This window comes from Tenrec ecaudatus, chromosome 1, assembly GCF_050624435.1.
Source record: "Tenrec ecaudatus isolate mTenEca1 chromosome 1, mTenEca1.hap1, whole genome shotgun sequence".
Classification (NCBI taxonomy): domain Eukaryota; kingdom Metazoa; phylum Chordata; class Mammalia; order Afrosoricida; family Tenrecidae; genus Tenrec; species Tenrec ecaudatus.
This window is the reverse complement of record NC_134530.1, coordinates 30,506,095-30,521,554: the sequence shown is the minus strand read 5'-3', so window position 1 is coordinate 30,521,554 and position 15,460 is coordinate 30,506,095. Positions and strand designations below refer to the sequence as shown.

The 15,460-nt window shown below is 47.0% G+C and overlaps 1 protein-coding gene across 1 annotated transcript in view; it reads left to right on the top strand.

The window, feature by feature from the left end:
* The window catches only part of DNAJC11 (DnaJ heat shock protein family (Hsp40) member C11), a 60,793-nt gene that overhangs the window by 13,651 nt on the left and 31,682 nt on the right, over positions 1–15,460 (top strand). Inside the window, exons 2-3 of the mRNA XM_075550575.1 lie at positions 7,016–7,145; positions 10,321–10,394. Of these exons, the coding sequence (XP_075406690.1) occupies positions 7,016–7,145; positions 10,321–10,394 (204 nt within the window). The remainder of the gene's footprint in view (positions 1–7,015; positions 7,146–10,320; positions 10,395–15,460) is intronic.

Genomic DNA, 15,460 nt, shown 5'->3' with positions numbered 1-15,460 from the left:
CAACTACCCCGAGGGTAGTTCTCTCTTAGAGGGTTGGCGTGTGTCCACATCCCACCGCGGGGTGGGCTATTGCTGGGGTCGTTGATTGTGGTGACGTTTCTGTTTAAATCTTTATCTGTGTGGTGCTTTGTCTTATTCGGGGCTTAAAGCACAGTATATATATTGTAGATACACATCTATCAGATAGGAATTTCAGACATATTTTACCTTTGTTGCCCTACTACTCAGGTTTACAAAGATTTTCTCCTGGGCACTCTGGAAGCTTTCTCGGGTCTGTGTTCCATTTTGAGTTTATTGTTATTTGTGATACAAAGTCCTGGTCAAGGTTTATTTTTTTACATGTGGATGATGTTCACTGCTGCCGCCACCACTTACTGAAAACCTCTCTTCTCCCCAGGAAGTTACCCTTAGCGCCTTTGTCAGAAGCCTTTGGCCTTTAGGTGGGGCGGGACAGAAACCATACTGTGTTGATTATTGTAACCTCGTGAAATTTTGTTTCAAGGTTATTTTTCCTGTTCCAAGAAAACAAAGTTTTCTTTTTGTTCCATATCTTTTGCTTTTCCTATATGAATTTTAGAATTGGCTGGTCAAACTTGACCATCCCTTTAGGGAGCATTCACATCAGGTCTTCATTAGCTTCTGTCCGTGTGTTTTCTGTATTTTAATCCGTAGCCAGGGGTCAGCGTGCATACTTGTTAAACTGGTTGCAAAGCACTTCGTGTTCTGAGTCCCTGGGTGCCCGACTACCATCCAGAGGGGGTGGTGTGAGCCTACCCAGTGTCTCCCCGAAGAGGTGACATGCTTCCTGAGGGCACATCCCGACAGCCCTGTGGGGCCATTTCTTCTCTGAGGTACGCATGCGGGTCACCCCGAGTCAGTCAGCATGGCTGCAAATGACGACGGTGGTTTGCTTGTGTTGACAGTGCTCTCAACGATCCTGGCTCTGAATGTGTCTCTCCAGCTGTTCACTGGTAGCAGGTAGAACTAAGGGGCCCTGGTGGCACTGTGAGTTAGGTGCTGGACTAGTTACACTGATATTTCAAAACTACAGGCCATCAGCAAAAGAAAGAGGAGACTGCTCCTGTGCAGATTTACAGCCTCAGAAACCCTCCTCATGCCGCGACCCCTCATACAGTTCCTCGTGTTACGGTGATCCCCAACCATAACATTGTTTTCATTGCCGCTCCATCACTGTCTTTTTGCTACTGTATGAATCCTATAGGGTCACTGTGAGTCAGCATCGACTCAATGGCAGTGAGTGTGTTTGTGTTCTTTTTAGTGGAGTTTCGGTAGATACTTTATGATTTCCTCCATAGGGTTTATCTGCCAATACAGACAGTTTATATGCCCTTTTTTTGGTCAAGCTTTATTACATTGTCCAGCATTTAATCTAAACATTGAAGACCACGAAACACCACTGTCAGGTCCTAGAGGACCTAGTTACTTTGAACTTTATAGCATATAAAGGTTTAATTTTTATCAGGTGTATAGTATAGTGAAAATATAACTGGAAGATTGAGATAAGCGCAACTTTTAAAACATGAAGAACCAAATTCACTGCCATCAAGTTATTCCAGCTCGTATCAGCCCTGTAAGACAGAGTAGAATTGCCCCTTTGAGTTTCTGATACTTTCCATCTTGACAGGAGCCGGCAGCTTCTTCTTCCTCCTGTAAAGACGCCTTCGAACCACTGACCTTGTGATTAGCAGCTTGTAGCGAGGCCCACTCTGCCACCAGAGCTCTTTAAAGCATGATGCATTTCTTAATTTTATTAGAGAATTTTAGAAATAAGTCTATAACTTTAGGTATCACTTTTAATGACATGTCATTACATTTTTAAAATATCAGTATTTTATGATCATAAAAGGTTATTATATATGAAATATTGAACCCATGACCTTAGCTATTCTGTTTTGATGAAAGACCCAATCTAACCTTTCCTCGAATGTGATATTTATTGAAATGAAGCTTCCCATTTCCGTTCCTTACTAGCTTTGTTAGGCCATTTGTTAATAATGATTAAGGTTTTGTATAACTAGGTTGTCACCCTTGTCATCTCGTTTAATTTTAATAACCAGGGAAGAGCATCCAACCTAGAGACTATCGGGTACTCGTAACTTTTACCAGATACTAAGAGAAAGTCATTAAAACCTACAAAAAGAAAATAATTTCTGATTGTTTAGGGGAAAGTAACTGCTTTTACACTGTGAAAGAAGTAATGTTCCCTGGAGAAGGTGTGCTGTCTGTCTGTCATCAGTCACTGTTAATTGATTCATCTGACACAGCAGCCCAGGTCAGGTGGCACTTCAGGAGTGTGGCGAGACGTGCGCTGCATCCGCCTTGCACAGCGCGCTCTTCTCAGATCTGTCTAGGTGGGCTCGGTGGACAGCACCATCTGCCAACCTGAGGGGACCCTGAGTGTCCGTCACTAGGGGAGGGACAGTGTGGAATCACAGGGTGAGAATGGCCACGCAACTTGACTATGACCACTGGCGCTAAATTGTGCGTGTGAAAATTAATGAACGAGTGTAGGTTGTGCTGTATCTGTTTTCAACAGCAATAACAGAAAATTAACTCTCAAAGGCAGGGGCCAGTGCACTGAAACGAAGCAGGGAAGGCGAGGCTATGGGAGGAAGATGAGAAAGGGGAGCTGTAGTTGGGGAGATTAGGCCCTATCTTTTCTAGGAAGCCATCTATTTTTATTACAGTACTTACATAGAAAAAAACACCTCCCATATGTATAGAGCTCAGTGGATTTTCACAAACTGACTCTCCCCCCCCCCCCAAAAAAAAAAGCAGCCTCCTGGACTGCAAGTTAGCAGCCTTCTGAATGTTCTGGTTTCGGTATAGGCGCTGCCAAGGTGATGTCGTAATTGCTAGTTGCCAACAAGTTGATTTTGTCGTCCGACCCCATGTGTTCAAGGGTAGAGCTGGGCTCCATCGAGTTCTCGGCTTTGGTGTTTGTGGAAGTCAGTCTTCCAGGGTACCCCAAGGTGGGTTCAGACCCTCAGCACTGGGTTAGCACCACGTGGGGTCCTACAGTGATAGCCCCTGTTGCTGTTGGGTGCTGTCAAGTGAGTTTTCACCCAGCAACCTCGGTGGCTCCGTGCCTTTGTCTAGGCTGTGATCTGCATGGAAGCAGATCTCCAGGTGGCTCTTCTGTGCAGCTGTCGGGTGGGTTCCAACACCCGTCCCTCAGTTAACAGCCCAGCACTTCCCCGTTGTAGCAGCAGGGCTTCTTCGTGACAGCCTTGTGGTGGTGTGCCATCAAGGCGATTCTAACTCCTAGCAACCCTACAGGAGAGAGTATAATGGCCCGTGCGGGCACTGCTTGAATCTGTAACTTCTGCTGGAACCCATCCCCTGGCTCGCCGGTGGATCCGCTGGTGACTTGGGATCCCTGACCTTTGGTTGGCAGCCTGGGGACCACCAGGGCTCTTCCCTGGGAGCCTAGACAAGAGGAAGGAAAATCCCTCCAGGCCAGTTGATTCCGACCTGCAGCAGCCCTAAAGAGGAGCGCTGTCCCTGGGGTTTCCAAGCGTGCAAATCTTTACAGGAATAAAGAGCCTCATCTTCCTCCCGAGAAGCGAAAGGTGGGTTTGCACTGCTGACTTTGCAGGTCTGTGCTTACCCTCCAGCACTTGCTTCTGTGTATAAAGCGTTTTTTAGTACTTCACTCATATTATGTCAGTAATTCTCCTTGGATAGACTCTATTCTCCATACTTTTCAAACCTGAAAAGAGCAGAAAGGCGTTAACAAACTGTGATGTAGACGTTGTCTGTGTTGGGCCCTTTGTGAAGCACTTTGTGTGGACGGGATCTCGTGTCTTGTTGATGCCATCCCTGAGAGAGATGGGTTATGATCATGTGGAAATAGAAAAGTTATTCCCCAGGGTGTCCCCCCATGATATATACCAAACCCAAGGTGTTGTTTGCAAACACGTGGTGTCTGACTATACACTTGGAGGTCAACTGCCTGAAGGTTAGCTGCCTGAAGGTTGTCAGCCATCTAAGGCAACCAGGCCCTATTGTCTGTCCCACCCAAGGTAGGACCCACTCCCTTCTGATAAGAATAATGGACAAGCCAACTCTGAAAAACCACGGTGAGGCTGCCATCTTGACTCTAGAGCGGTGGTTCTCAACCTGTGGTTCCCGACCTCTTTGGGGGTCAAATGACCCTTTCACAGGGGTCACCCAATTCCTAACATTAGCAAAATTGCAGTAATGAAGTAGCAACAAAAATAATTTTATGGTTAGGGGGTGTCACCACAATATGAACTGTATTAAAGGGTGGCGGCATTAGGAAGGTTGAGACCCACTGCTCGAAAGCCTTCCTGTCACACGTATGTCTTGTACAACCCCTTCCTGTTATGCATGTAGCTACCTGTAATTAGGGGGACTGTCACACCCCTAGAGTGTATGTAAACCTTAGTTGGAAATATATTCTCTCCGCACATCTGGCTCCTGGAGTCATGGCTGTCCGGAGGCAAACACTTGCGTGCTGTATCTTGTCTGATGTCTCTTTAATTTTACCCCTCAATTACACAACCGCCCCCTGGACCCATTCGATTGTGGAGGCTGGTCCCCCACATGATCAGATGTGGGTTTATAATATAGAGGTTAACACCCAGAAAAGTAACCTGCCCACCAATAGTCAGCAAAGTGTGTGTGTGTGTGTGTGTGTGTGTGTGTATGTGTTCCCTGTTCCGTTTCTCTTTTTGTTTTTTAACGTAATGTGGGTGAAAGTGTACAGGGCAAGTTGGTTTCCCATTGAACAATTCATAGACACACTGATTGCAATCCCCACAGTGGACCTGCGCTTTCCCTCTTCCTCCCTGCATTTTGCCCTTCCTGTTGGCATTCTTCCCTATCCCTTCCTGCCCTCTGAGCTGTATCACTGGACAGATGCTGTTCTGGGGAACTCATGGGGTTGGTTGTTCCAAGATGTGCCTACCTCCCAATGTTGCTGTTCACCTTCGAGTCCTGCCTGCTCTAAACCTCTCAAGTGACAGATCCGGTATGGAAGCCCAGGCCATTTGACTCCACGGCCTGCATCACTGACTCAGGGTGATGGATTACCGTAGAGTGAATCACAGAGCAGCTCACCAGAAGGAGGAACGAAGACTGTGAGCAAGCAAGTCCTGTTTGAAATGCCATTCCCAAAGGCAGCATTGAAAGAGGATGGGAGACAGAGATAGAGCTAGAATTGGGTAGAGTCCATAGATGAAGTCCTTGGAGGCATGAATATGCTCGGTGAACAAGAGCCTTGACCCCTTTCCAACGGAGTCCTAATAACTACCCTCCAGGAGGCTCCAGATTCAGAGCAGCATGGCACGCAGGCGCACCTCTGTCTGCCAACAAGCGGGGCTTGGTGCAGAAGAACAGGGACGGGCTCTGGTGTAGCCGTGTCTTCTTTGGATGGGTGAATCAGGCAAAGGGTGGGCTGGGAAGGGCTCCCAGAGCTCAAGCACCCTAGCCCCCAGTCCCTCCAAGAAGCCACCAGGCAGGTCATGAAAGGTCACTTGAGTGACTGTCTGGCCTGTTGACCGCTGCATCTCCCTCCCAGTCTCACATTCATCATCTTCCTCTGACAGTTTTTCAGAAATCCCTATCTCAGCGTGTGTCTATTCCCTGTTTTCTAGTACCTGCGTACTCTTGTGAGTCTCTTCTGGATCCCAGTTACTCCGGAAACCCACCCAGTCCTTTGCCAACCTTAACTGGCTCCCAGCTACTCCATGTGCAATAGAAGGAAACCCACCCAGTCCTTGGCCATCCTCAACACTACCGCTGTGTCGGAGCCCATGGTTGCAGCCACTAGCTCGGCCCATTGCTCTGAGGCTTTCTCTCTTTTCTACTGGCCACTCCTGTTGCACCAAGCGTGCTGTCTTTCTCCAGGGACCGACTCTTCCTCATAGTATTTCCACAGTACATGAGGCACTGTTTAGCCCTCTCCTCTTCCAGGGAGCATTCCGGGTATCCTGCTTCCCAGACAGGTTTGTTCGTGCTTCGGGCCGCCCGTGATACATTCACAGTCCAAATGAGCCCGTTCTTCTTTGGCCTGCCTTATGCACTCTCCTGCTTTCCCCTGGGATGGTGCCAGTGACCCAGAAATAGGCCGCGCTGTCAGCACGGTGGGATTGCCTCTCGAAATAAAAATGCTCTGTATTTGACACACACACCCCCCCCAATGGAGTGCTAATGCAGCGGTGCCTTTGGGGGACCCAAACAGTCTCTGAGGGGGAATCCAAAAATCGGGAGTAACTTGTCCAAACAGATATGAGGGGCCGGCCGAATGGAACCCCTAAAGGAATCTGCTTTGGCAGCTTCTGGGTGGCTGTGAGGCAGGTGGAGGATTACCACTGAGTCCCGCCCTCCCATCTGGGTGGTAAAGACACACCCAGTGCCCATTTCTCTGTCCCTGTCTGTTGGTGGGCTGTACCTCCACCCTTCCCATGGACTCCTCTTCCACCAGGAGCGTTGTGTGCACTGGAGAAGAGTCTTTGAGTAGCATCTTGGCCTGTCTTAGGTGCGGCAGCTTTGAATTCGAGATGTGTGCCGGTTTGGTGACTCCGTTTTGATATTTAAGGATTGTTGACGCTGAGCTTTCTCTGTCAAAAACAGATTTCTGTCCAGTGGCCCATAGCGGTTTTTTTCCTTCCAAACAATGGCTCTGTTGGGAGGTGTTCCTTAACCTGATTTTCTTCCGGCACCTTTGGGTAGAGTCAGCTGCTGTCTGTGGTGTTTGCCCTTTAAGCTGCGAGCACACGGAGCCCGGATGGAGCCGTGCACCTGCATCCCGCCTGAGAGTAGCCATGTCCCATCAAAACACGGTCACTGTTGATGTGCATCCTTGATGACTGTATTAACTGGGGAAATGAAGCCCTGTGAGGTAATAAGTCCGGCTTCATGACCTGTTGTAACGTGACTCAGGGGAGCCCGGGTGGAGAGCACTTCTGGTCATGACACGGTTGAAGACGCATTGACTGGTGTCTCATGGAACTTTTTCTTTCCGTAGGCCACGTGTGAAGAGCTGAAAGCTGCCTACCGGAGGCTGTGTATGCTGTACCACCCCGACAAGCACAGAGACCCCGAGCTGAAGTTGCAAGCAGAACGCCTATTTAACCTTGTTCATCAGGCTTATGAAGGTCAGTGCAGGGCCGGGCTGCCTAGAGACACCCTGGAAGCAGATACTAGATCTCTCAGAGTCCTGATTTATAGCATGCAGGAAGTTCCCGGATTATAAATTAGGTCCATCCCTAAGTTTGTCTTTAGGGAGGGGGAATAACCAGGAGCTGATATTAAGGGCTCAAATAGAAAGCAAATGTTTTGAGAATGATGGTGGCAACAAATATACAAATGTGCTCGACACAATGGATGGATGGCTTGTGATAAGAATTGTACAAGCCCCAATAAAATGATTTTTTAAGTTTGTCTTTAAATCAAATTTGTATGTAAGTTGGAACAGATAGGTGCAGTTCATATCTACTGTTGGATGCGTATTTGTGGTATTAGCTTATAGTATATCCTATGCCTTTCTATGCAGTAGAGCAACCTCAAAGATGCACTTCCAGACCCACTAGAACATCTTTAACCAGATAATGCAGAAATAGCAATAAGGTTCTGTGTGCACTGCAAAGTAGCAAACTGTATGTTCTTACAGACATTTGCTTACCTCGGACTTCTAATACAGCGGGCTTCATGAGGTTGGTTGGCTTGTCACAGAGGGCTATCCACAGTTGGATGTTCATAAAACCCAGGGACCGCGTGAAGACGAGAAGAGAATCCTCAGAGGCAGATGAAGGTCGTTTGTGTGAGCTACTGACAGGGTTCTCTGAGAGAGTAGGGTTTGCTTGGGAGATCAATGTGTAGACAGAGGGAGAGGCCAGGCTCCCAATCGCAGGAGAATGCTCAAGTTTGAAATCATTACACAGCTTCTGGAAGGAGCCCTGAGAGGTCAAAAGCTATTAGAAGGAAGCCTTCCTGTGTGTGTGTGAGAGAGAGGGGACACTAGCACAGTTTTTATCAGAAAACACTTTATTGGTCATGCAGCATTCAGTGTCACCTCTAACAAAACAGAGAAAATGACCATGTCAAGAAGGTTAATAAATATATATATAATTAATTCCAATTCCTATATTTATAACACTTAGCACATGTACTAAATAAAATAAGCTCTTCCTTCCCGTATAACTAGACCGACTGGAAATCAGTTAATGTGTTGCTTCACAAAATAAAGACCTCTGCTTCTCCATGTAAAAGCATATTCTGTATTTCACTTTATGCCTAAAACTGAGATGTTCCTGACGAGCAAAATCAAGCTGGGGATAGAGGGTGTGGGGACCACCCTGCCATGACCTCGTTTTACTCTGGTCAGAGGGACAGCCATTTGCAGGGGGGTCTTGACCAAAAGCCCGCTTCTCTGGTCACATGCTTGAGTGGCCGGGTGAATTTCACTGCCATCACGGAATTATCCGCACAGATTGTTAGTGTGGGTTTGGAGATTTGGGGAAGAGTTAACAGAAAAAGGCCGCCAGTGATTGTGGAAGTGCTGCGGCAGCAAACTGGCCCCCAGTGTGGGCCTAGAGGGAGACGAGAGTGAAGCGGTGAATAAATAACTCCTTATGAAATCCTAGAGATTAACGGAAGAGGTTTGGCTCCCATGGTTTCCAGCGGTCAGCATTTCTTTCTTCCCCATTAGATTTGAATATGGATAGAATCATTTATATCGCTTTTTAATTAGGCCTAAAAATATATGGCAAGTCTCGGGGGGAGGGGTGTAGATGCAAAGGTCTTGAGCAGAAATTGGCAGAGTAGGGGAGCGGGATAACGACCGTGAACTTCACTAACATTTCACTCTGGCTTGGCTACCCTTTGAATAGCCCGTGCCCTTATTGAGAGCTCCTTCTGAGCCCTGCAGGCAGCGGGGCCAGCACCATGGTGACAAGGAGTTGTGTGCTACAGCTGAAGTGATTTATAAGTGAAGAGAGGCGCGGTAAGGTGTAGACTCCCTTGTTAGGCAGCAGCAACTCAACTTCCAGAGGCCCCGGGTATGTGGAGTTGAGCTGTGCGGAGGGGCTTCAGGGCTTTGGGACCTTTTCGGAATTTCACAGGCCTGTGGCTACGGCACCTCTGGGTGGGTTTACATGCCAACCTCTGGGCTAATTGTCGAGTGCTTAGCCGTTTGCAATGCCCGGGGCTCAAGACTTCCTTAGGAGCTCATAAATAAGAAGAGATTACAAATAAGGTAATAAAATAACATATCAGGTTTTTCCAGTTTCAGAATCTGTTCCTAGTTTTGCATTAAACTTCTTTAGAAATTGCAATCATATCATTGTGAATGAGAGGGGAGTGCGGAGTGGAGACCCAATGCCCATTTGTAGGCCACTAGATATCCCCTTACAGAAGGGTCTCAGGGAGGAAACGAGCCAGTCAGGGTGCGATGTAGCAACAATGAAACATACAACTTTCCTCTAGTTCCTAAATGCTTCCTCCCCCACTACTATCATGATCCCAATTGTACCTTACAAATCTGGCTAGACCAGAGGATGTACACTGGTACAGATAGGAGCTGGAAACAGGGAATCCAGGGCGGATGATCCTTTCAGGACCAGTGGTATGAGTGGCGATACTGATAGGGTAGAGGAAGGGTGGATTGGAAAGAGGGAACTGATTACAAGAATCTCCATGTGACCTCCTCCCTGGACTACAGAAGAGTGGGTGAAGGGAGACGTTGGACAGGGCAAGATATGACAAAATAATAATTGATAAATTATCAAGGGTTCATGAGGAAGCGGGGAGGGAGAGGAAAATGAGCTGATGCCAGGGGCTTAAGTGGAGAGCAAATGTTTTGAGAATGATGAGGGCAATGAATGTACAAATGTGCTTTACACAATTGATGCATGTATGGATTGTGATAAGAGATGTATGAGCCCCCAATAAAATGATTTTAAAAAAGAAAGAAAGAAATCGCAATGAACTATTTTAAGCCAATGGGCAATTTATATAGTGTGGCAGAAATTGGCTCCTTTTAAGGGGATTTACTTTTAAAAAGAGCATTAGTACAGGGGCCCTACAATGAAAAGTGACGTGGACACTACACTGAGACGCAGCCTGGTTTTCTCATTCATACCCACGGTTAGAGGCGGCCTCGGTCGGGCCAGAAAAGCAGTTAGAAGGAAAGGAGTGTGTGGAAATGAGGAGAGTCTTTGGAAGAGCTGGAAAGCATGAGAGTGGTGCGCTTACCTGGGAGCGATGTCGTCAGAGCTCTCAGGTAGGCCTGGAAGCTGAACTTTGTGACCATGTTTGGTTTTCCATTTGCAGTGCTCAGTGACCCCCAAACCAGGGCCATCTATGACATCTATGGGAAGAGAGGACTGGAAATGGAAGGATGGGAGGTAAGCAGTGGCGCATCTGGCACCCCAGGAAGCTGGAGCAGGATACCCATTCCCCACCTCCACAAGCTGTGCTTGCGTCTTGAGAGCCGGCCCTTGGCTTGCCTTGTATTTGGCTGTAAGCGCTTGCATTCTAGCCTTGACTCTGCCCTTTTCTAACTCTTCAAACTTGACCATTTGCCATGCTAACTTGGTCTCGGGTTTCTGACCTATCAAGTAAAAAGGAAGAGGAAGGGGGTGGGCTCTACCTACTAGTCATTTTAAACCAAGGGCTGGGGGTGTGTAGAAGAGAGTGTCTGCACAGGCGCTGTCCTCTGCCTACTTCCCTCCCTCCCACCCACCACACTTCTGGGCCTCTCTCTCCCTCTTAGGTTCTAAATAACTGCATTTAGAAAGCGGTTCTCTGGGGACTGTGTGGTGCAGGTCAACAAAATAGCAGCGGGGAAACCTGCTGGGTTATGCTCCATAGTCCCCCTTCCAACTCTGAGCCAACTGTGGTGATGGTCACTGCCCGGGGGTCAACTCTGATTTGTCATGGCCAGTTCCTGTGGCTCCCCAGGACGAGTCGGGAAGCTGTGCCAGCCCATCAGACTGTTGGGATATTAGAACACAGCAAATCTTGACTAATATGATAAGTTAAAACAGACAGCAAGTCTCTGTCACATGGCGTGCCCTGGGCAGCCGTGCTCTGTGGGAGCAATAGGCTAAAATTCGGAACTCGCCTTTTTTCTGTCGCTCTGCCACTGACTAGCTGTCAGCCCTTGGGCAAGTCACTTGCTGCTCTCTGTACTTTCATTTTCTTATCTGAAAAGGGAAGGTGTACAGAGCAAGTGAAAAAAACGAACACAAAAATGGGCCATAAAACTCTGAATTTCTGTTGGAATGTGTACAGATGTTATTACTCAGTTGGTTCTAATGACTAAGAAATTTTGGTAGACTGTTAATGTTAACATTGAGCATAATCATGTTAAGATTTCCCTTAAAGTTCTTTTCCGTATTTGATCCTCAAGCATGTATGCCTATCTTTTAATTCCAGTATACAAGCCTCATGAATGCCTTTAGGTTGGAAGTTGAAAAGAAACTACCGTACATACTTGAGTATAAGCTGACCTGAATATCAGCTGAGTCACCTAATTTTACCATAAACATGACATTTAAAATGTGCTCGGGAAACTCGGCTTATACTCGAGTATATATGGTGAATGGATCCCATTCCCTTTCCCATGGCTGCTTAATATTGGTGGCTCGAGGGCCATATGGACCCTATAGCCATGTCTAAATTACCCCACATGATGAATTATATAGTTGCTTTTCAAAGTTGGGAGATTGTGTATGAAATCCAGCCTTCAGTCAGACTAGATCTGAATTCCTTCTCCCTGCCTACCGCAAGCCAGGAGTCAGCACTCAACTCCATGTACGGAGCCACTGCCCTTCAGACAGGGCTGTGCCGTTTGTCCGGGTCCCCACCACTCCCTGGTGCCACTCAGCCCTGTCTGGAGCCAGCAGGCATTTGGTTGTGTGGCCTCTGGCATGACGAAATGAACAATGCCTCCTGTCACGTCCATTCCATGTCACAAAGTGGTAAGGTTGACAGCAGTTTTCCATGGAAAAAAGGAAAGCAGAATTGTGTTTTGTTTCCATTTCTCCCCGTGTTTTGCATGCCCCCGTAAAGCTACATTGTTTGTGCTTCATTGTGGGTGGCAGCAGACTGGGTCACCGACAGCTGTGGGCCCTGTGTGCGTGGTCTGGTGCTGCTGTTAGGGGCTCACAAACGACGTGCCTCATTACACAGCCCGAGAACCCCGACAGAGAAGTCCACCATCCGGGTGTGCGGAGGCCACGTTCTCACAGCAGTCCCTCAGGGAAGCTCCTTGCTGGCCTCTGCCGCTTCTGGTGGCTCATTCCGTCACTCCCGCCTCTGCCTCCACCTTCAGGTGGCCATTGCCCCTCTGCACCTGCCCCTCTCTTTTTATAAGGACACTGTCAGAGCCCTCCATACTCCATTAGGGCCTTGTGCCAATTCAAGGAATTACATCTGCTCAAGCCTTGTTTCCAAGGGTCACATTTCCGGTGTCCACAGGACTTCAGCGTTATCTTTTCAGGTGCCACATGTGAGTCTATGCCACCTGTTGCTCCTCTGGAGGTCTGACGCCCTAACTCCCGCAGCATGGTCCCAACTCAGAATCTTCCTAGCAAGGGAGTTCTCAGGTTCCTGCTGCCAAACCAATGTCAGTCTCTCTCTCTCTCTCTCTCTCTCTCTCTCTCTCTCTCTCTCTCTCTCTCTCTCTCTCTCTCTCTCTCTCTCTCTCTCTCACACACACACACACACACACACACCACCCCACAACCGGCGGTGAGTCTGAAACTCTCTAGGCTGGCGTAGGTGAGGAGGGCATCTTTGGATACACTGTCACTTTCTTGTTTTTTAGTAAATTGCTTCCAGGAGGTCAGGTTCTCGTCCATCAGAACAGGCTTGTTTGTTTTGTTTTTTCTTTCATATATATATATGTATATTAATCTTGATGCTAAGCCTTCACTGCAAGATTCAGATGCCGTCAGTGAAGACTACATGGAGCTACCTCCCCAGACATTTACCCCGAGATGGATCAGTGTCTTAGCACACCATAGGAAAATTGAACCCATCATTTAGACTAGGAAGGAAAAGTCTTCCTGGACTCCAGCTCATTTTATGGAGCTGGCTTCCCCGTCCCTTCGAGGGAATCTGGAGCTGGATGGATTGTTTAATATGAGCCTTCTCCCACGTCTGTAATCGCTGACACTCCAGGGGGGAGCTATATTCCCTTCCCGCTGTTGCCAGTATTTTTAGACTATTAAACTTTTCCAGTTGCTGAAGGGTGTATCTGTTTACTGCATCTTTGTTACAAAAGCATCTGGCTCATCAGTGGAGGGTGAAGGACACTGTTCAGGACAGTGGTGTCACCCAGCATGGTGACTCATGGAGTCCCCACTCCTTACCCCATGAGCCACCTGCTGTACCTGACGATAACGAATTTATAGTGATGTCTGGTATCCATTTTAATCGAAGAATCACACAAGGGAATCTTCAGAAAGTTCCTAGAAAAGTAGAATTGAAAGATAATTGGGTTTTTCCGAGTATTTGGAAACCCGCTCTATCATATAGTTGCAAATTGCTTAAATGTCGTATTTTTTGGATTATATGAAGACGAACAGAATGGTTGCCTTAAATCTTTCTACATTGAACTACATCATTAGTAACTGAAGGGAAAGCTTTTTAGTTTTTCCCTTTGATTACTGCTTCATTCTTCAAAACGGTGTTACCGGTTCACAAGCACTAACTGCACTAGCAGTACTCGCAAAACGCCAGCACCAGCAAGTGCCGGTAGTGCATGAGGGCAAGCCACGTGACTGCAATGCCCTTGTAATCAGTGACCCATGCGCCAGAAATCCAGGAGGCTAATTAGCACCAACTTTTAGCCTGGTAAATATATCGTAAGGTGACCAGATTTTACCATTGGTAAAGCAGGACACCACTGATAAAACTCATGTCCTGGCGAAATAGCCACTTGGCAGCCAAAAACCGTACACCCTAGCTTGTCGTGCGTGCTTTCCAAAAATGGGGACTTTTTTAAAACTCCGTGGGACGTCTGGTCATCTTAAGTATTATATTGATACATGAAGCTAGACTTTTAAAAAAGACTTTTGCTGTCCGCATTAACTACAGGGATGCGTATATTAAAAATTCATAAATTTCTCCTAAAACATTACAGGAAATTTTTTAATTGTTTTATTTATTTAATCATTTTATTGGAGGCTCATACAACTCTTATCACAATCCATCCATCCATCCATTGTGTCGAGTATATTTGTTGCCATCCAGAAAACTCGTTATAGGTAGTCATGTTGGTGTCACTCCTAATACTGTCACCCTATGCCATTCACACACCCCCTGTGACACCACTGCCAATGCCTCCAAGTGAGCGTCTGAGGTAACCTTGAATCCAAGGTCCCAAAGCACTGCAGGAAATTGTCACTCCCTGGCCGGAAGTGCCCTTAGCTTCCATCTGATTGCGCGAGGCGAGGGGTGAGAGTTGAGCTTCTGTAGAGTGGATAAGACATTGGCAGTTTCTGATCCTTTGATGCACTTTTGTGACCTTCAGGAGACTTTGTATTTTTGTGGCAGGATTCCAGGCATGAGATGTAACAATTCTCAACTTTATTAAACAGACATTTTCCCTCTCTCAGTAGCTCAGCAGGGTTTGTGAGAATGCCCACACTAAATATGAAATCGGCATCTTATTCAAAATGGCCAATTTCCCACCTTGAACTGGGGATCAGTCAGTGGTTGGTGAGTGGAATGGAAGCCATGTCATTCAGATCTCCTGCAAACATCACGTTCAGATTCTAGATTACACATAGAGATGCCTCCTGTGGCCGGGTCAGCCAACATTAGCTTTGATCTAGAGTGCTTTCCTTGACCAGTTTCACCTTCCCTGTCTCTCCATCATCAGCCTCCTGCTGTACAGGAATGGTTTAAGAAAAAACAGTAAACCTGATGTTTTGGGTCAAGGGTTTTCAGTGGCTGTGTCCGAAATAGATCACCAAGCCCTTCTTCTGAGGTTGAAGAAACTTAGTTAGCTAGACCAGGGTCAAGGTTATGAAATCAGGAAAGACTGGGAAATTGTCACATATCAGAGGCCATGACAATTGAATAAGCAGACATGACAATTAAATACAATGTAGTATCCCCATTTAAATCCTAGTTTAAAAAGACAAATGTTAGCAAAAACCCATGAAATCCCAAAAGCCTGAGCTTGGTTAATCATCGTGTATGAAGAACTAAAGTAACTAAGAAAATCTGGTTTCTTAGCTTTGACCGATATCCGTGGCTGTTGTGTAAGATGTCCGCATTGAGGGAAACTGAATAAGCATTATCCAAGAACTTGTTGTACGGTCTGGACACCTTTTCTAGAGTTCTAATGAAGGCTTCTCCACCTTCCGGAATAAGAAGTTAATTTGCTGGAGCCATCGAATTGAAGAGCCAGGTGGCACCGTGGCCGTCTTCTCCTTTACCCTCCTCCTTTAGGAGC